This window comes from Theileria orientalis, chromosome 4, assembly GCF_000740895.1.
Source record: "Theileria orientalis strain Shintoku DNA, chromosome 4, complete genome".
Taxonomy (NCBI): Eukaryota; Apicomplexa; class Aconoidasida; order Piroplasmida; family Theileriidae; genus Theileria; species Theileria orientalis.
The window spans coordinates 823,291-843,170 of record NC_025263.1 but is presented as its reverse complement, the minus strand read 5'-3'; the positions used below and the strand labels follow the sequence as shown (position 1 = coordinate 843,170).

The 19,880-nt window shown below is 39.4% G+C and overlaps 11 protein-coding genes across 11 annotated transcripts; 8 read left to right on the top strand and 3 right to left on the bottom strand.

Annotated features, from left to right (window-relative positions):
- Positions 1-197: 197 nt before the first annotated feature.
- On the top strand, positions 198-1,080 carry TOT_040000389 (uncharacterized protein; the record flags this gene model as incomplete). The annotated part of the gene is made up of 6 exons (XM_009694019.1): positions 198-375; positions 427-569; positions 609-674; positions 709-789; positions 823-900; positions 934-1,080. 6 exons carry the CDS (start codon positions 198-200, stop codon positions 1,078-1,080), a joined length of 693 nt encoding a protein of 230 aa, XP_009692314.1.
- Positions 1,081-1,324: 244 nt separating this feature from the next.
- On the top strand, positions 1,325-1,775 carry TOT_040000901 (conserved hypothetical protein; the record flags this gene model as incomplete). Its single annotated transcript, XM_009694018.1, has 3 exons — positions 1,325-1,448; positions 1,487-1,596; positions 1,662-1,775. The coding sequence occupies 3 exons, from the start codon at positions 1,325-1,327 to the stop codon at positions 1,773-1,775; spliced, it is 348 nt and encodes a 115-aa protein (XP_009692313.1).
- A 523-nt stretch (positions 1,776-2,298) lies between these two features.
- Positions 2,299-3,540, top strand: TOT_040000388 (conserved hypothetical protein; the record flags this gene model as incomplete). Its single annotated transcript, XM_009694017.1, has 3 exons — positions 2,299-2,479; positions 2,617-2,838; positions 2,897-3,540. The coding sequence occupies 3 exons, from the start codon at positions 2,299-2,301 to the stop codon at positions 3,538-3,540; spliced, it is 1,047 nt and encodes a 348-aa protein (XP_009692312.1).
- Positions 3,541-3,780: 240 nt separating this feature from the next.
- Positions 3,781-6,849, top strand: TOT_040000387 (uncharacterized protein; the record flags this gene model as incomplete). The annotated part of the gene is made up of 1 exon (XM_009694016.1): positions 3,781-6,849. The coding sequence occupies one exon, from the start codon at positions 3,781-3,783 to the stop codon at positions 6,847-6,849; it is 3,069 nt and encodes a 1,022-aa protein (XP_009692311.1).
- A 400-nt stretch (positions 6,850-7,249) lies between these two features.
- On the bottom strand, positions 7,250-8,665 carry TOT_040000386 (uncharacterized protein; the record flags this gene model as incomplete). Its single annotated transcript, XM_009694015.1, has 1 exon — positions 7,250-8,665. The coding sequence occupies one exon, from the start codon at positions 8,663-8,665 to the stop codon at positions 7,250-7,252; it is 1,416 nt and encodes a 471-aa protein (XP_009692310.1).
- Positions 8,666-9,159: 494 nt separating this feature from the next.
- TOT_040000385 (uncharacterized protein) lies at positions 9,160-10,329 on the top strand (the record flags this gene model as incomplete). The annotated part of the gene is given in 4 exon segments (XM_009694014.1): positions 9,160-9,250; positions 9,281-9,343; positions 9,408-10,216; positions 10,228-10,329. The coding sequence occupies 4 exon segments, from the start codon at positions 9,160-9,162 to the stop codon at positions 10,327-10,329; spliced, it is 1,065 nt and encodes a 354-aa protein (XP_009692309.1).
- A 101-nt stretch (positions 10,330-10,430) lies between these two features.
- TOT_040000384 (uncharacterized protein) lies at positions 10,431-10,805 on the bottom strand (the record flags this gene model as incomplete). Its single annotated transcript, XM_009694013.1, has 3 exons — positions 10,431-10,523; positions 10,553-10,660; positions 10,692-10,805. The coding sequence occupies 3 exons, from the start codon at positions 10,803-10,805 to the stop codon at positions 10,431-10,433; spliced, it is 315 nt and encodes a 104-aa protein (XP_009692308.1).
- A 58-nt stretch (positions 10,806-10,863) lies between these two features.
- On the bottom strand, positions 10,864-12,708 carry TOT_040000383 (uncharacterized protein; the record flags this gene model as incomplete). The annotated part of the gene is made up of 8 exons (XM_009694012.1): positions 10,864-10,973; positions 11,007-11,109; positions 11,258-11,373; positions 11,407-11,688; positions 11,775-11,882; positions 11,929-12,133; positions 12,165-12,350; positions 12,382-12,708. The coding sequence occupies 8 exons, from the start codon at positions 12,706-12,708 to the stop codon at positions 10,864-10,866; spliced, it is 1,437 nt and encodes a 478-aa protein (XP_009692307.1).
- Positions 12,709-13,501: 793 nt separating this feature from the next.
- On the top strand, positions 13,502-17,881 carry TOT_040000900 (importin-alpha; the record flags this gene model as incomplete). The annotated part of the gene is made up of 6 exons (XM_009694011.1): positions 13,502-13,706; positions 13,736-15,040; positions 15,328-16,172; positions 16,400-16,849; positions 16,881-17,668; positions 17,749-17,881. 6 exons carry the CDS (start codon positions 13,502-13,504, stop codon positions 17,879-17,881), a joined length of 3,726 nt encoding a protein of 1,241 aa, XP_009692306.1.
- Positions 17,882-18,169: 288 nt separating this feature from the next.
- On the top strand, positions 18,170-18,917 carry TOT_040000951 (small GTPase; the record flags this gene model as incomplete). The annotated part of the gene is made up of 2 exons (XM_009694010.1): positions 18,170-18,189; positions 18,350-18,917. The coding sequence occupies 2 exons, from the start codon at positions 18,170-18,172 to the stop codon at positions 18,915-18,917; spliced, it is 588 nt and encodes a 195-aa protein (XP_009692305.1).
- Positions 18,918-19,013: 96 nt separating this feature from the next.
- On the top strand, positions 19,014-19,880 carry TOT_040000382 (uncharacterized protein; the record flags this gene model as incomplete). The annotated part of the gene is made up of 5 exons (XM_009694009.1): positions 19,014-19,181; positions 19,222-19,307; positions 19,347-19,485; positions 19,517-19,646; positions 19,813-19,880. 5 exons carry the CDS (start codon positions 19,014-19,016, stop codon positions 19,878-19,880), a joined length of 591 nt encoding a protein of 196 aa, XP_009692304.1.

Genomic DNA, 19,880 nt, shown 5'->3' with positions numbered 1-19,880 from the left:
CCCACCTCTGACATGAAGCATATGCTCTCCTGCTTTAACGACGGGGAACTTGACATGAATAGGCTCAATCACCTGTTTAAAAGCGCAAACTTGACAAATAAGAGAATAGTATCCCGCGAAGATTTTACATCGATATTCCTCCCTGTTGATGACACATCGTTCTTCTCACTCAGACTGTTCGATACGCCCACATAGCCATGGAAGAAAAGGAAGATCAGATACAGACCAAGTGCAGACTCCCGAGAAGTCAAAAGAAGAAGTTGAAGAGGCTCCAGAAACTCGAAAGGCGTAGACAACGTAGGCCTGAAATTAGATGGAAGAAGAAGGAAGCCTCGCGCAACGAAAGGGAAGCGCTGCTATCTTCGATGACTGAAGGTACATTTAATTTTTAAGACCCATTAACATCAGTAAACTAATCATTTGTAGAGGAAAGGGAAGAGTACATTATGAACCTGAGGAAGACAAATTACGAAAAGTCTGTTGAAATTTCAAAGTTTCTAGATGAATCCCACGAGAAGGGGATGCCGATATGTATAAATTGCAGCTTTGAAGACTCCATGGGTCCCAAGGTTAACAATTAACCAACTTCTAAATAAAAACACTTTCAGGAGATTAGAAGTCTAGCAAAGCAAATATCCCTCTGTTACAACATTATGAAGAAGCACATGGTTCCGGTAAGAGCCTAAATTCATTAAACGGTCGCTTTAGATTAAGCTTATATTAACCAGCTTTTCAAAAGAGTCGAGACTCTATAAGGACTGTGAGTTGTTCGGAGTTCACAAGTGGAAGGTAATTATTTTGAGACAGTCAATAATAACCTAGGTTCATTTTGAAGAAAAGGCTTTCTGGGACGTTTTTGATCCAAAGAATACTGTCGTTCTATCTCCGGACGCTAGGGAGGTATTAGTGTGTAGCCAATAACAATGTCATTAGTACCTAGAGGATGTTGAGGAAGATAAAATTTATGTAATTGGCGGATTAGTGGACACGAATGTTAAAAAGGTGAGTACAAGAAAATTTTCAATAAATGGTGCAGTTTCATGTTTACAACCAGGCAGAATCTCATGGAATCATTTGTAAAACATTGCCTTTAAAGGTTGATTTAGAATAAATAAATTCTTTTATAGAAATATATACCAAATTGTAGAAAAAAGGTTCTCAATGTTTCAACAGTGTTTGAAATACTGTCCTATAGAATTAGTGGACTATCTTGGGAGGAAGCCCTCACTAAGTCCATACCAAACCGTACTATAGTTTAGTAACATTATTTTTATTTCACTAAAACAACAATGTAATATATTTTAAAAATCTTATAATCGTCAATATGTATAAACGTGCTTTTATGTATAGCTCTAACGCTCCTATAACAATATTCGACGAAAATGAAAAGGACGAAAATGATTCTACAAATAAAACAACAGATATTGAATATAAAAATTTAGAACTAGGTAATTTAAATTATAATCAACATAATATAATAATTTAGAACCTGAATTAATTAAAACACATCCTGGCAATAAAGTATCATACTGTGTGTGTTGCAAGGGTAAAACGTTTTTAAATAAGGAATCAATCTATAAGCACTTAAAAAGTAAAGTAAGTTAAAGCACTTAATATTAGTATGTCTAATAAACAGATGAAACATAACTCATGATATTTAGAATCACTTGAAAAATGTTAAAAAGAATGAAAAGAATAATGAGAAGGCAAAGAAAATAAAAGAAGAATTTCTTAAAAGAATGAAGGAAGTTGATAATAAATCATATAGTACTTAAAATTAACCAATATAATATGTGTGATTCCACAGTATAAGTGTGTGTTAACTTTATAATATATGAGTAAATAGTATATATCAATAAATAATTGTATTATAAGTATACGATGGTTTGGGAATCAAATAGTTCTTTTTCATATTCCATAAAGATTCCCCATATGAGCAAAGTTGTATTTGACTTTTTAAATCTAAATTCATAATTAATTATTTTATATATTCATTTTAACAAACCGTTTTTATATATAAAAGTATAACTTGGTGTGTAATATTTACACATCATTTTTAAAATAACTTTTTAATTGTATTGTTTGGAGCTTACACACTTGAATACAACTTCCTTTGGACATTAATATTTTATGATAAGAAAATATAAATTAATAAACATATAATAATTGTTGTTATATCTTTTTATAGGATATTCAGATTTGATGGCTAATATGTCATTTTAAAGTAAATAAATTGTTCCATATTGTGGAAAATAAAATCAACTGTGTTTTTCTCATAATAACTTACATTTATCTAAAATGACATCATTTTCAAATGAAGGTGAATTTAGTGTAATAGATTCCAGAAAGAATACTGTGTTGAAGGATTTTGAGTATGATTTAAACGATTTTAATTTAAATGATTTTTACAAGTCTGTTAAGAATAATAAACACAAGAATTCAAGAAATGACAACTCAAATTCTAATAAAAACAAGCTGGGTATAATTATTTTCTTCATTAGACTATATATTTTTTTGTTTTCATGATTCTATTTATCTACTAGCTACTATTTTTTACTATGTATTATAAGACACTATATACTCACCAATATGTACACACTTATTTTTTCTTATTAGAAAACACCTTGTTCGAAAATGGCAACCCTGTTGACGAACGATCGAAACTTTTGCTCTCATATAAGAGAAGTAGGTTGCTCAATAGAATCGGGAGCTACAAGGCAACATATCCTTCAAAGATGGGAATAGTGGAGTATCTATTGCACTCATATGTGGTTCTCTTTACACCAAACCCTGTCACAATATACAGCTACGACGCTGTATTCAAAAACTTGTCACCAGGTAACTATCCTTGTGTGTGTGCATACTTTTACGTATATTCACAATCACAAATGTTTAGAAACGGAAGAGTTCTGGAATACCATACGTACACTGACACGCGTTCAACTCGAAGTTGATAAGTTCCCAAACGATGTGCCTAGCCACGTGTCAGTTCTATTAGAATCCAAGGAGAGCGGCCAGGCATTTGATACCATAGATAACAGCGACTCAATGAAGCTGGACGCACACTTCACTTGGCTATGCAAATGCTGCATCAATGTCACTGGCTCGAAGAGCGACGACCTCTATGATGACCTAACTGAACCGAATAACGAAAAGAAAGCTGCTCAGGAGGGAGTCAAGACGCGATCGAGCAAGAGAGTGAACAATAAAATCATGTTAAACAAAGTTTTCGGCAAAAATTATGACCTTTCTTCTGACGTGCTCTACGAGGCGCTACGCCAGCGCGGAAACAGATACGTTCAGAGGAGCTTATACAACAACGTCAAAAATATGAGCAGCGTCACTACGAGGGGCATGAACCCGAACCTGGCTGCGAAACTCAACGAATCGAACGGGAGGGTAAAGCGATTCATGGATATAATTCAGCAATCTTCCTTGGATTCATCTGACCCATCAACGTATAGCAACTACGACATATACGGAGACGAGCGAAGGCATTCCTCCAGAAGATCGATGATGTTGAGGAAGAAATACTCTTAAAACACTGAAGAGTATAAATATGTGAAAATAACTAATGTGTTCAAAAGAATTGTTTATAATTACTGTACGAGTGGGGAGCTGTTTATAAACGGGATTTTTTGCATTATTTTTTAACACATTTTATTTTTATACACTTTGTAAATATCTGAATTATATATTATATATATGTGTCAGGTATGGTTGGTATACTGGACGTCTCACATGATAAAACCTGCGTGAGATACCAAATTTGATTTGGAAATGACAAAATGTAATAAAAAGTTTAAACGCAAACCTCGTGGATATAAATGTATTAAATATTTGATTTCAAAAGATGTAAATCGGTTGTTTATAAATTTTATTAATGTACAAAATCAATGCGATTGCGGTTGCTCGAGAACCATTAAGTCAATCCAGTCACTACTGCTCCAAAAGTATTTATGTTCAAAGCAGAGATGGATAAAATTATTGTGTGTTAGAAGAAACAGAATCCTGGAGCTCTCAGGCTTCTCGGATTTGATCGTGGGCATGGAGAGCTCGCTTGAGTTCGATTCGTTGGACCTAAACCTGGTCAAATCCGACACGTCAAGGCAACAATGGCTGCTGGATAGAGATAAGACGGATTTGGTCGAAAGGGCAATATACACGTTCTGCCTGTACAACAATGTGGCCTACTGGCAGGGAATCCACGACGTGGCGGCAGCACTGGCGCACCTGGATCCGACACCAACCGTTGGGGAGCTGGCAGTGCTGCTAGAGTATCTGGTCAAAAACTACGCGCCGTTTCTGTATTCGAAGACGACAAGTGAGGTGACGGCGAGAGCAAATGAACTATCAGCCAGGTGGAGGCTGCTATTCAAGTACTTCTTCCCTAAGGCGTCGAACGACTACGACCAGTTTTGCGAAAGCTCCTTCTCAATCGGGTGGTTCATGACGCTGGGATTCTACAGGTTCGGATGCGCGTATATTAGCCTGGCCTACACGTTCCTGTTGATCATCTCAAGGCACGACTGCATGTCCTCCTTCATGTTCAGAGATCTGGGATACATAGCAGCGAGAGGCTACATCAACTACCTGACGAGCAGAAGAATACCGGTGGACTTCAACAACTCGGTGATATTTAGCAACTTCTCAAACTCGAGTTTGATAGTGAACACGCTGGTGAACTCGAACAAGATAGTGCTTGAACCGGAGGAGTTCATCAACGTGTCGAAGCACCTGTACGACACGTTCGACGGAAGAGACTTTGAACTCTCAGAGTTCCCACTGCTGTACATATTCACATCGGCGAATATTTTGAAATATTCCGCGCCATCAGTGCAAAAGATTGACTCGGAAAAGGAGTTCGTGGAGATAACAGAGCCGGATTTGTTCTCAAAAGCAAACAGGTTCCAATCTCTGCAATCGACAATGAATCCTACGTCTGAGTCGCACGAGATTAAGTATCGGAGTAGGAAGCACGTTAGTGGCACAGTAAGAAGAAGGATAAGACGAGCGCATATGTTACATCGCAATTCACTTGAGAGAATATCGGATTTGGTGAACGCAGAGATCACGTACTCGTATATACTCTCCTTTAAGCCGTTCGGATGTCTGAGGAGGTACGGAAGGATCGGAGGGTTCGGGGGGCCGGAAGACGACAACTTCGTGTACGGGAACGTGCTGAACCAGAATATACTCTACAACATACTGGACCTACGAAGCCCCTACCTGTGCTCAGGGATTAGTTTGGATAAGATTTTTGGGACCTCTAAAACAACATTTTTAAAAAACGTCAACGCACAGGAAGTGTATGAGGGGTGCCTGCTGGACACCAGTTTTACGTTATGGATCGTGTTGACGGATGAAGGATACGAAGCTGACGAGGATAGTAACGCACTCATGTCACTTAACAGAGGCTTGGAGCTAATGGAGAGTCTTTCAAAAAACTCAATAACGTGCGTAACGATGTTTAGAGGAGGTTACAAGGCGATTCTAAAGTCACTTAATCTGCCCTTGCCGTTGCCGCCATCGATACTATCAAGGATAAGTGTGAGGAGGATACTGCCATGGAACGTAGGAAACGTGGCTGAGAACAGTCCGAGCACACACCTGACAGCAATAGCAACCTCAATAGGTAGCGCAGCAATGGGAATAGAGCAGAGAATAGTAAAGGGGATATCGGACATGAGTATTTTCAGTAGATTCAGACACTCGCAAATACAGCAGATAGTAACAAATGTAGACGAAGAAGTAAGGACGGAATGGTTGAGGGAAAAGAAATATGCGCCATTGGCACGCCCAGATCAGCGAAATAAAATATCATACTCGATTAAGCTTAGCGCCAAGGAGGGCACTGAAGTATCTATTAAGTCAAACGGAACAGTAAAAGTGAACGGAATAATTCTCCACCCATCGCAATATACGAATGCAGTATCAGACCCTAGTCTCAGTATATTCATGTCACTGTCGACACTATTCACAGTCAACTGTGTAGACGGACTCCTCGACGTGGAGTGCCGGTCATACGGAGTTGGGAAGTGGAACACGCGAGTCGCAGAGTTTTTTAAGCTGAAAGCAGACGAAATGCTCTCAAGCTTTTCAATAATAGTCTGTCCACCTGAAACGCTGCTTTCAGACACATTAATAAGGCCGTTGACAGTGGTAACAAATGTAGCAGGAGTGTGCTCAAAGACAACGTTGAACGGGCTGTATAGAAAATGGAACGTGTACATAATAAATAGACAGAGGCTAATAAGGCATCTGTTAAAGTGCGTAAGGATATGGTCTCAAAGTCAAGAGCCACAGGAGGAATCTGGATCAAGCTTGGGTTTTATGAGTGTTGATGCTAACAATGGTACTGCTATTGGTGATATGAGAGGAACTACTAGTAAACAAGTTGATTCTGTTGAAATTATCACGAGATTGGCTGATATGTGTTTGAATAATGCCATAAATACTCACTCTACTAACATTGCTGAGAGTAATACGACTAATGCCCGCAACAACATCAGTAGTGTTGTGCGTAGACTCAATTCCTTTCAGAGAAACGTGTCTACGCCAAATGCTTTTGAATGCCAGTTAACATCAAGGACCGATCTTGTGACAAATAACGCGAATCATGGCAGGAATGTGTATAGAGCAGTTAACACTCAGCGGGGTCTCAGAGTCTTTTCTAGAACACATGAACCTAGAGCGCACGAGTCATCGAGTCGGTCATCAGCATCAAATGTGGAAGCGCGATTGGTACCAGCTGCTCATAACCCAAACAAGCAGATTCCAATTTACTATAAGGGCAACGTTTTTTCATCACGGAGCACCCTGAACAAGAGGCAGAAATCAAACGAATGAATGACACCGCAGAGAACATTCTGTGTGTTTAACACTCCACCTCTGTAAATTAGTTAATCTGTACCATAGTTTAATCCATTATCTGGAAGGGTCTGTGTATATTACTTTATCATCATCAATTTGATTTCAATGCCAATTATGTATTAATATATATGTATTCATTCTATATAATTTAAATCAGTGTATACAATCTATATATCTGTATATATTTGTATATAAATATGTGTGTGTGTGTTGAATATATATATATACATCTGCATAGTATAAAACATATGATATATATCTATAACATATATATATTGTATACCTTATATAACATACATGATATATCACATAATGGCTTATGTATACAAATGTGTGAATTTAGTTTATAATATACACTATTAATATTAAATTAACATTAGTGAAGTAACCTTTTTAAAACTCTGCGCACCCTAAATATCTTGTAAACACACATACAAGTAACCGATATGGCCATTAGGAACCACTGCATAGCGTAGTTGAAGTGAGTGCTAGGGTCAGCGTAAAAAAGAAGGTAGTCGGCCTTTCCCTTTCTATGAAAGTTATAGCGCGGCAACACAGCAGTTCTAGAGTCAGCTTGAGTGCCGAACTTTGTTATTCCTGAGACTCTGAACATTCTATTGATTAACGCGTTCCTCTTGTCTGAGCATTGCTCTGCTTCATCGAGAGGAGGCTTGTCTTCGTCAAAGTAGGAGTCGTAAACGTTAAGAATGTACCTCCGTGTCACTGACGGCTCCGTAGAGTATATTTGCGACGCCATGGTGCCTGGGTCGAGGTATCTGTACGCCTTCTTGTCGTGGTCGCTCACTATGCTACTTGGCTTATTGACCACCTTGGTAAGGTGAATTTGACTCTTCGTCAGGCCCAAGACAACCTTCTCCAACATTGACAGAAACTTGTACTTCAACGAGAGTACTACTCTCTCCCCAACCTCACCTCTCACCAGCACTCCTCTGACAGTGACCCATTCGGGTGTCGACTTCATGTTGAGAATCTCGTCTCCCTTCAACCAGCCCATGTTAACTAGTATTGCCGACCCGTCTCTAAACCTAAGTGGGTAGAGCACATAGTAGCCTGACTGCTCTCCGTGCTCGTGTAACATAGACTGGCGCGGTCCAACCAGGAACTCGTGTTCAGTGTCCAAAACTCCGTGCGTTTCAATTATTCTATACGCCAGGTCGTTCGAACCCTTGTCTAACTCTCTCGATTTAATGTCAGACATCGAGTTGATTTTTATTCTTGGCCTACTGAGTGACTTCTGTATGTTGTCCAGCAAATCTTCCTTCCACTTCTTCCGTTTCAGCTGCCACATTCCCAAGTACGTTGTTACTGAGGAAAACAGGAGCCAGGCAATGAACAATCTAAGCGATTCCCCCTTCCTTATACCATACTCGCTGAAAAAGACTGCGTTTTTCACCGGAGATGCAACGTCCTCATTCAAATCCACCAGGTTTACAGCCACGCTCTTCTCCAGCTCTATTGGTCTTGATGGTATTATTTTCGAGTTAAGGAATAAATCAACTTCACTTGCCGTCGGCCTATACAGCCACTGGTCCTTTGTGCACTTAATTACGCCAGATTCGTTAAAGGTGAGTGACGACTCCTTCTTCTTGTCAACTAATTCAGAATCGTTTTGTACCGAAACCTTTGTTGAGTAATTTGTGTATACATGTTTACTTCGAACAAAATTAACAAAAATTGTTCCATTTGAATGCGAGATTCTTTTATAAAATTTACTGTAATATAATCCAGATACCTTTTTATTAAGAGTATTATTGAATCTACCAATAAACATGGTATTTTATAGTTGCGATGAGCTAGATCCCAAAGGAGGTTAAGAGTTGAATTATTCCTTATTGTTTCTTAATATTCTTCAAATAGTTGTTTATCATCACCGACGTCTTGTTAAAGAGGTCGCTTTTCTAAAACGAATGTGTTAAATGAGGTATATAACTTACCACCAGTGAGTTCGTGAGCCATCGTTCGAAGCTAGGAACGGAATTCCTCGATAGGAGACTAACAATTCTATAGAATGGATTCATATGTACGTGAAATAAATTTAAAACGAAAACACAAATTACTGGTGTAAAAGTAAATTTTGTAGTGATACCTTAAAATATTTTAGTATATATTTTTCACCATCGCAATCTATATTTATTTTTTAAAATTGATTTTAATATTGTAATCTAATTTTTCATGATTTTTCAATGGTTTATATAATTTTAATGTACATCTCAACATAGGTATATGTTTACACGCATCTTATCCCTGTAAAATATACATTTGTAAATGGAGTCTGGATCTCCCACGGACGAACTCGACACACCTAACTCATTGAGAAAACGGCAGTTGATTAGGAGTGATTCCAACTATACTCAAAGTAATTTCGATTATAAATAATTTTATTTAGGTGAAAATTCACAATCTGATGACAATGAATCCGCATATGAACCTAGCCCTAAGCACCATTCAGGTACACACACATATATTAATTTAAATTTTAAAAATGATTACGCTTACTTTACAATTACATTTAGTTCAGCACCCTACGATAATCATTCCCGTCGGAAATCGGTTAGACTCCGGGCGTATAAACAGACAGTTGCAACAGAACACGAGCCCGTACAATAATTTTCAAAACCCGTCAATCGACATACCGGCGTTTGACCAGGAGCTGCTTCAAACGGATTATATGTCACAGAACATATTTGACCAGGGCGACAACCAGTCGGTCCGCTCGGATGCGAGAGACGACTGCCAAATCGTCAACATTGTGCACAGCAGCTGCTCAAACAACAGCTCCGTCACAGTGGATTCGCTCAACAGATTCAACATGTTTTCATCACAAAACGGATCAACCTCAGATCCCATACTTGTCGAAGACTCAGCGAACACGTCCCTGGACGGCACAAATCATGACCCCAACGCAAACGGACTTACGAACAGCAACTGTGAATCAAACGACGTGGAAATCGCAGCAGACACTTCAACCCAGAACTCATCCACCAACTTATCGACGGCCAATTTAATCAACGCTTCTGACAACAGGGAGCAGGACAACGACGACTGCATCATGGGACCCATACACTGGTCAAACAAAAGACCGGCCTTATATCCTTTGGACTACTACAGGGCGAACAGGAACTTCTCAAACGCCTACAAGTTCCTGGACACTGAGAGGCCTGCGGAGCTAAACAGCCTCGACGACATAGAGTTCCTGTTCAAGTGCCCGATTTGCTACTCGACCATCACGAGGCTGCGTTCAGGCAAGGTGCCGAACGAGAACGACAAGGTGATTTACTCCACCAAGTGCGGTCACCTGTTCTGCTACGAGTGCATCGAAAACGTGCGCAGTAGAAAGGAGTGCTCGATATGCCGGAAGCCAGTCAGGGACAAGTACCAGTACCACGTCGTGTTTCCGTGAAGCGCCAAGCTTTCAACTGCACTTACACACTTTAATCTCATAAATATATGCTATTTGACTAACTGTCACAAACACGTGAGCGCTTTCTTATGTAAGATATTGCTATATACTAATTTATCTGCGCTAATAAATCACATTATTTGACAAAACTGTGCCTCGTTAACTTAATGTCAAATTCGCTAAAGGAGAAGCCAAGCCTCTTCAAGTCAACTTCAGCCTCCTTGAGCTCCTAAATAGAGTAAAAAGGTAGAAACTCACCTCCTGGAGTTCATTGTAGGCGTCGGGAGAGTTATTGAATTGAACGATCCCCTTAGAAATTGAAAAAACTGAATACGAGCCAAGGAATAACAAGAACCAAAGTACAACCTAAACGCAATTATAATCAGTACTCAAATACCAGAGTCGAATTAACCATGAGTTTTTTGCGATTAGTTACGTATAGGAAATATGTATAAGACAAATACACGACGGTTGCCAACAAAATTAACTTTCCAGAGGACAACATACTCATGTTACTTAAGTTTAAAATAAATTAAATAAAATTTTAAAACGTTTTCTTTATGTTACAATCAAAGTTCGTAGTTTCCACTGAAGTATGCACTAGCATCATACAGCTTACACATCAGCTGCCTTCCATTGAACCACCTCGTATTCAATGATCGAACTGCGTTCTCTGCGTCTATTCATCGTTATTATGAGCCAAAGAACCTACCTTCCACGGTATTAAAGACGACGAAGACCGATAATGTGTCGTTCGGACTGAAGTGCAAATACACCGACGTTACAAGTCCATATTTATTACACTCTTCCTTAACCTAAATTTCATTTAATTCGTTTAATAGTTAAAATAACAAACAATCAACATATCTTTATGTTAATCACGTGTATTTAACATTTATTATTGTTTAAATAACACTGTGAATTCTAGCATTTACTTAACTATCATTATCTACCGAAACATACCTCGTTTGGCAGATTTTCATCAGCCAAGCTTGCTTCGATCATATTTTGTATAACTATTACATTGGATGTTCCTGCCACTGACGACTCTGGAGCCATAGTCACTTGCACTTTTGACCCTGTGATTCACTGTGAACACTGCAGAAACATACCTGCTATTTCAAAGCCGTTCATTGTGGAACAAACTGTCTGTGCTACGTTTGCGTTCTTGAAGTCTATGTATCCTATTGCGTAGAACGCTCCTGGCAACATCTCTCTTGAATAGAGCACACACTCCATTATCTCTCCAAAAGGTTCAAATATTCTTCTTACATCTGTCGCTTTGAGCTCAAATGGTATATTTTCCAAGACTACTCTCTTTCCGTTAAGATCTGGTGGCGTAGGTCCTATTGTCACTGATGACGATGATGCCGTCAATTTCGTCAGAACATTTGCTATAAAATGAATCAAGAGAATCGTTTCAATAGAGTATCTAAGCATTTACACATCATGTGAGCTCACATTATAAATTGTAACTCACCTGTATCTACTCTGACTCCTGATCTATTTTGCAAGAGTGTGGCTGCTGCTACTGCTCCAGCAGCCAGGGGATTAGACAGTGGATTATTGTATTGAATTGCTCCCAGTGCTAAATACCAATTAGTTGACATTTTAAATAAATATACTATTGTTACCTGAGGACGACATTCCTGATGACGACACATTTGGTCTTGCCAGCTTTATTGGCTTCCCCTTTATATGGAATCCTTGCATCGATATCATTGCCAAATCTGCTGATTCCTTCTTTCTATACTCAATAAAGCAAAATCCTTTTGCCTTATTTGTTTGCGGGTCTATTGGGAAATCCAGTTGAAGTATTTCACCAAATGATGAAAACACCTAATGATAAACGTTAAAGGTGCCTACGTACCGTCCTTATATCCTGTATTGTACACCCTGGGTCCAACGCTCCTATGTATATCTTATTATTCTGCTGTCCTTCATCATTTTCAGCTGTTTTTTGGTCCCTTTTTCCCGAATGAAGTGACCTTGTATCACACAGTTCCGGTGTAATTGTAGATACAGGTGTTAAACTGTCCCATGATGAAGGCTTCTTCTAAAATATTTATTATCTAATTAACCATTACCTTAAAAACTGACGATCCTGTTGATGAGGCTATGCTCGTTTTTCTTGCTGAATCACTTGCTTCTGAGTACCTAGATCTATCTTTTGAATGCGAACGCCTATCCCTATTGTTTCTTAATCCTCTACTATGTGAACGACTTCTTGAACGACGGCGATATCTATCTCTAGAACTGCTACGTCGACTCCTGCGATGGTAGCTTCTACTTCTAGACCTACTTCTAGTTCTTGTACTTGACTTGTGTTCACGCCTACGTTTACGTTTTACGTCAAGTTCATCGTGGGATCTATCTCTTGAGCTGCGATCACGACTATCTCTATGGCGGGACATATTACAATGTATTATTTGCAGTTATTTATTTATATCAACAATGTATAATTAATAAAATTTTAATAAAAAGAAACACGCTTGTAATGTAATACAAACAATGGAAGGCAGGATATAATTAACATAAACAAAAACAAAAAAAGATTAAAATATGTTTTGACAAAAATTGATACATATAAAGGTTATTATATTGAAATATATATCAATCATGTCCCCATATATAAATTAATATGATAATAAATAAATAGTATTTGACACATTTAACTTAAAATTAATTATATATAATAGAGATGAAAATGTGTAAACGAAAATATAATATTAATATTAATATATATGTTTAAAAAATAATCATTAATATAAACCTATGTGTATGGAATATATTTAAATTAATAATTGATAAAATAATACACATTATTATTTAAATATATATAAAACAAATCCAGATTCAATCGATGTATTTAAATGTTATATTATATGTACATACAATTTTTTATAATTAACAATATAATATTAAATTCTATAATTCATTTTATATTATAAAATTGACAATAATAAATTAATATATATATTAAAATAATATGTATATATATAATATAAAATGATACAAAATAATAATTTTGGCCACACAATTATCAATTATTATAACATATATAACAATCTGATCGTATCTATTAATAACTTTGGTGTATACAATATATGAATATCATTCCGGAATAGTTATTTTATTGGAATCCATCCTTATGTTATAAATAATAGTATATCTGATAAGTCACCATTCACATATAAATCAATAAAGATGTCAGATATATCGTTCATAAGGTCGATAATATCACTGTGCCGCCAGTCCTTGAGTGGTAATAAGATCGCAATTAAATCGGCAGAGGACCAAATGTCAATGTTGGTCAAATCTGACACATCAGAAACAGAGATCAAGATCGCTTTAATATTTAAAATTATATTATCACCTCAAGCAATATCAGCACCAGAGAATACACTATCAGGTAAAAAAACAATTTAAAATAATATTTAGACGACGAATTGTGCGGACTTAAACTGGCATCAAGCGATGTGCAATTGTGGGCAGCAATCTTCCTTAAAAACTACACAAAGTCGAACTTTGACACGTCAGAATCATTTGGAGGAGCGACGGACTCTACGAGAAGAATCATCAAGTCGTTTCTGATAATATGCACACTCAACAAAGATAAGCTGGGAATATCAACACCAATCGCGTCTCAGCTGGAAAGCACGTTGCTGATGATAGGAGACAGAGACTTCCCAGAGTCAATGGAGCACGTGCTGATGCTGATAAGCTACTGCCACATGAGCGATATTAACCCGCTGGTGCTGGTGGAGACGCTGACGACGAGACTGCAGACGCAACTGAGGAACCGAGGAGTTAACGTGCTAAACACAAACGTAAACACAAACTCGTCACTGAATAGAGCAGTGTCGGAATCGCAATCAAACTACGACCTGAAGTACGCAGAGTACCTGATCAATCACGTTAAGAACTACGTTAACCTGTCAAGGTCGATCGCATCCTACAACAACATACTTAACACGAACAACATCATGGAAATCAGCCGCTGCTACTTCGAATTCTTCAACGCGCTGGTCGACGGAGTAAAAAACATGTGCAGTCTGAGGAACAGTGTGACGCTGAAGGACCTGGAGATGAACAAGTTCGTGCAGTCAGTGTCGTTCCTGTTCAGCCAGAGCACACTTAACACGCACACCGCGAACCCGGCGAGTCAGTCGTACGAAGTGGACTGCAACCCGTCAGACTCGCTCTTCTACTTCGACGATCGCAACCTTTTCAATGAGCCGAAGCTGTTCCAGTACGGCCAGAGTGTGCCAGAGCTTGGAGGTAACCAGCACAACGTGCAGCTGCTCCTCTCGCCCTCAATGTTCGTTAACGAGTCGAGCCTTAACAAGGCGTACTTCAAGACGAAGCTGAGCTCGTTCAAGCTCTTCACGAATCTGATGAAAAAGTACAAGGCGCGCGCCTACGACAATGACACGCTCTGCGAGTTGAAGATCATACTGACGCTGTCGGACGTGCACCTGCTGTACGTGTACAAGTACTTCATCTACAAGTTCACGCAGTTCTACAACTTCTATAAGTCCATGAAGGGCACGTTCACGTCCAATTTCATAGTCCCGGTGATGCTTGACCAGTTGGAGTTCATAAGGCAGGTGATAAAGATATTCGTGTACGTGCACACAATAGACCTCCCGGAGTCGTTTGAAGACAACGCGCAGCTGTACTTCAGCGGAATAATAAACCTGCTGCAGTTCAACGACCAGCAATTGGTCCAGAATGATACAACAGGTAAGGCTTAACGGAATGATTTGGTATTATTGATGGGATAATTATGTGCTTCAAAAATATGCGATTAACATCAATATTAATAATTCAATAGTTATTAACAGAAACTATGATAGAACATTTATAAAATTAACGCTATTGTAATTATTAACGCTATTGTAATTATTAACGTTATTATAATTATTAACGTTATTATAATTATTAACGTTATTATGATTATTAACACTTATAATGTTAATACCACAAACAATTCGAATAACGCTATAAACAACAATAACAAAAATGTGTAGGAACGATACTGAAGATGAAAGTGGCCTTTCTGAGGCTCTTGAAGTTCTACGCGGAAAGGTACCAGGAGGTCTTCCACCCGTTCGTTTTCACATGCATCGAGGATGTGGTAAAGCTGTGTAGGACGACGACTCAAGATGCCTCGGAGGATAAGCTGTGCTGCGCAGCACTGGACTTCTTGTCAGCAGCGTCCACGACGCACTGGGGAAGTTCGCCGACAGCGTCGGCAAGAAGTAACCCATACATGAACAACGCGTTCCTGGCAGAGATCATACAAACAATCATAGTGCCAAACATAGGATTCAGAGAGTGTGACCTGCTGCTGTTAGACGACTGCCCAATCGAGTTCGTGCAAAGGGAGTTGGACACGAACAGCTGCTCGAGCAGAAGGTTCTCCTCAATCTCGTTCCTGAAGAAGCTGGTCTCGAGCATCGGGCAGGTGTGCCAGCAGATTATAGCACAGGTGGCAACGAACGTAGCATCGAGTAACGACTATAAGCTGAAGGAGTTGTACCTGCAGCTGATAATATGTATCAACTTCAAGGAGAGCTCGGGAGAGTTCAACATCAACAACTACTTCAACAAGTACCTGAAGAACGAGTTCGTGCTCCTCGCACAGACACAGCTCACGCAGGAAAAAAGACTCATAATACTGGCGATCATGAAGTACATCATAACATTCCAAAACCTATTTAGCGAGATTGACCTCGTGGCACTTGTACCATACCTTGTACTATACCTCAACAACAGCCACGAGGCGCTGAGGTCGTTCTCAGCAGAAGCACTCTCGAGAGTGTTAGCAAAGGTGCGGCTGCACAAGCCGAAGCTAAAGACATGTATATTACAAGTAAGTCGCAACTATATATTGATTTAATACTTTTTACAATGATGTTAATAAGAATTCAACGATAAGAACACATAAATTAATATTCACACGTTAATTTTGAAAGAATATTATTGATATAAAGTCAACTATAATAAATTTGACACACAAATACTACTAAATCTGTGTTATATCTAATGTAGTATACAATAACAAAGTGATTACGGAAATGTAAATAAAAAATTATTTAGGCACTAGATAACCTGTTGACACTGATGAAGAATGGAGGCAGGTCAGGGAACGAGTTTTACTCAAAGTGCACAATGAAGATATTTCTGTACCTAAGGGAAGACGTGCGAGAAAGCGGGATGCTGATGATACAAATCGTGATCTCGCTGATCAAGATGGTGACAGATAACCCAGTAAACCCGGCGTATAACCACTACCTGTTCGAGTCGCTGTCAATACTGCTGAGGCTGAACCTGCAGACGGAGTCGTACGGATTGGGACAGCCGCTGGAGAAGATAGAGGAGTCGCTGATACCGATGCTGGCAATGATAATACAGCAGGAGATGCACCCGTTCATACCATACAGCCTGCAGGTGCTCTGCATCATGCTCAAGTTCGCAAACAAGGCATCGACGACGTACCTGCAGCTGCTCAACCACCTGCTGACAATAGAGACGTGGAAAGTCTCAATCGTAAGTGTAAACGCAATAACGAAATGTGTAGGCAAACGCACAGGGGAACATTAAGCTGCTGGTCTGCTTCTTCGAGAAGCACAGCATCTTCGAGAGCGAGATCAACAAGAACATGGAGAAGATCCTCAACATATTCCACTTCTGCCTCGTGCACAGGAAGCTCTCGACTCACTCGCTGGACATGATCAACGGAATCATCAGGTTCCTGCCGCTCAGCTACTACGTCGCGTTCATTAAGTCGATCGTGACAGTGCTCCTGACGTACATCCACAACAACAAGGGCAGCGACGCGCTGGTGGACGTGGTGACGACGATGTCGCTGCTCACAGCGTACCTGCACCTGCACAAGTACGAAATGTCGCTGATTGAAATCCTGGAGACGATACAGGTGGGCATCACGAGCAGCTTCATGGAAATGGTCTACGTGCCGAACGTGAAGAAGACGATGAACACGGAGGCGAAGAGAGTGCACGCAGTCGCGATCGCGAAGATGGCGACGCTGTCAAGCGTGCAGATGAACAACGAGCTGTTCATGCTGCTGATGGGAGCACTCGAAGACCTCATCTCGGGAGAAAACGTTAAGCTCGACACGCCCAAGGACATGCTCGACCCGAACAACATGGAAGAAATCGACAAGGTCGAACTCAACTTCGACGTGAGCTACGTGCGACTGCAGGCGGCGAACGACGGGAGGAAGCTGCTCGACAAAAACATCAACGCAGAAGAGGTCATCAAGGACCTGCTGGCGCCAATGGCAGGACTGATGAAGAGGAACCTGTCGATGTCGGGAAAGTTCACATCAGTGCTGTCACTAGTCAGGTGAGGAGGGACCTGTTAGAGGCGGGAGAGCCTAAAATGTTATAATTTCATAAATGAGTATGTATGTGTACACATAGTAGAAGGACGAAGGGGGCTGGTGACACACCGAGTAAAGACAAGAAGAGAGCGAGGGTGAAGGAACTGAGAACTAGGAAGAAACCGATTAGACAAAGCAACAAAAGGGAAATAAAAACAATAAGTAGATGCACATAGAGGACCACTAGTGGGGTCAATAAAAACGATGATTAAAATCAAATAATAAACACAACATATCACATCCAAATCTTTTATACACTCGACCTTCCTCAGTTTATTTGTAGTACCTGTTAATTTCAGACGGCTTGTATGTAAATTCTGTCAATAATAGGGCCTTAGCTTATGTAGTACAATATCAAACATAGCAACTAAGCGTACCAACAGATAATAGCATAAATCAGCAAAAACAGTTCCAATAAAACACTGAATTATATAATATAATTGTGGTTGGGTATCATTCCCAAAATGATGTTTATTATTAATTGGTAAGCACACAAACGAAGTGATTAAAATTTTTTTATAAATATAATTACTTATAAGAGTAAAATATACATACTGTAGACATAAATGATCTATTTACTTCAATTGATATCATTTCATATATATATTATACAATGGTAATCGAGTTTTAAATTTATCTTTTAGGATTAAAAGGACTTTGCAGTCCCTGGGTTTATTAAATAAAGACGCGAGAATCGTGTTTCTCGGTCTAGACAATGCGGGAAAGACGACCCTGCTTCGAATGCTGAAGGACAACAGAGTGGCAGTACACACTCCCACACTTCACCCTCACTCGGAGCAGCTGAGCCTCGAGAAGGTCAACATCACGGCCTTCGACCTGGGAGGCCACGAAACAGCCAGAAGAGTCTGGAAGCAGTACTGCGGAAACGTGGACGGAATAGTCTTCATCGTAGACGCAAGCGATAGATCGCGTTTCGGAGAGTCGAACGAGGAGTTGAGGTCCCTGCTCTCCGACGAGGAGCTCCTGAGGAAGCCCTTTGTAGTGCTCGGCAACAAGATCGACAACCGTGGAGCAGCCTCGGAAGAAGAGCTCAGAACGGCTCTAAACCTCTTCGCAAGCGACACGTACGGAAAGTGTGTCAAATCGGGCCGCGGAAGGCCTGTCGAGCTATTCATGTGTAGTATTATTAAAAAGCAGGGGTACGCGGAGGCGCTGAAGTGGCTGTCTCACTTCTTGCAGGACGCCAAGTAGTTGTAATATGGTCTCTCTTGTTCAACTTCACACTAGTTATCATGCTCCCAGTTTGCCTTCCACCGCTCCATACACTCAGATAATTAATTGTATATAATGGATACAGACAAGAAAGAGGATTCAACAGAACAGGAAAATTCTTCAAAAAGAATATATAAGTCAGCGATAAGTGGAATCTTGTCAAATAAATCAAAATACGGTAGTTGGATGATCGATTCATGTATTTATAGAATCCAAAAACCATACGTCTGTGAATTTAAACAGGTAACTCGAATGTTAAATTATAATCACTTTTAGTTACCAGGGTAGGAAATTGGGTCTAATATCGAGAGTAATCGGTAAATCTAACGAACCGCTAGTGAAGAGAGAAAGGGACACAATATACTCACGGTATTCACATATTCATTTAAAGTAAAATTTCAATTTCAGATGGAAACATGATAAGTATGACTCACTCTTATCACATAAACCTGGTTCGATGATTTTCGTCAGAAACTTGCCAAATGATGTCACTCCTGAGTACCTAAAGCTGTACTTTAACTCTTCAGGAACAGTATGTTCAATCAAGGTACAACGAAGTCGCACATAAGATCTATTAGATAAATAAAGGAGCACTCACAAGTGCTACAGTTGGATTTGTTGAGGAAGAATCCGCTCAAAAGGCGGTCGACAGCTTTCACAAACAGGAGTTGAATGGAAGGACTATCAAGGTTTCAATTTCAAATACTGGTAGGTTATGTAATTTGCTTATAATAAAGTAAAAGTTTGTGCACTTTGAATGACGTTTACATTTATACTACCAACTAATAGATTATTAATAATATTGTAATAACAAATATGATATTGCATAATTGCGATAAAATAAATCATATAAAATCAACTAATCGCACATTAGGTAAATATAAATCGAATAAGTCAACATCGGCGACTGGACGAGTATCAATATTTGATAGAATGGGATGA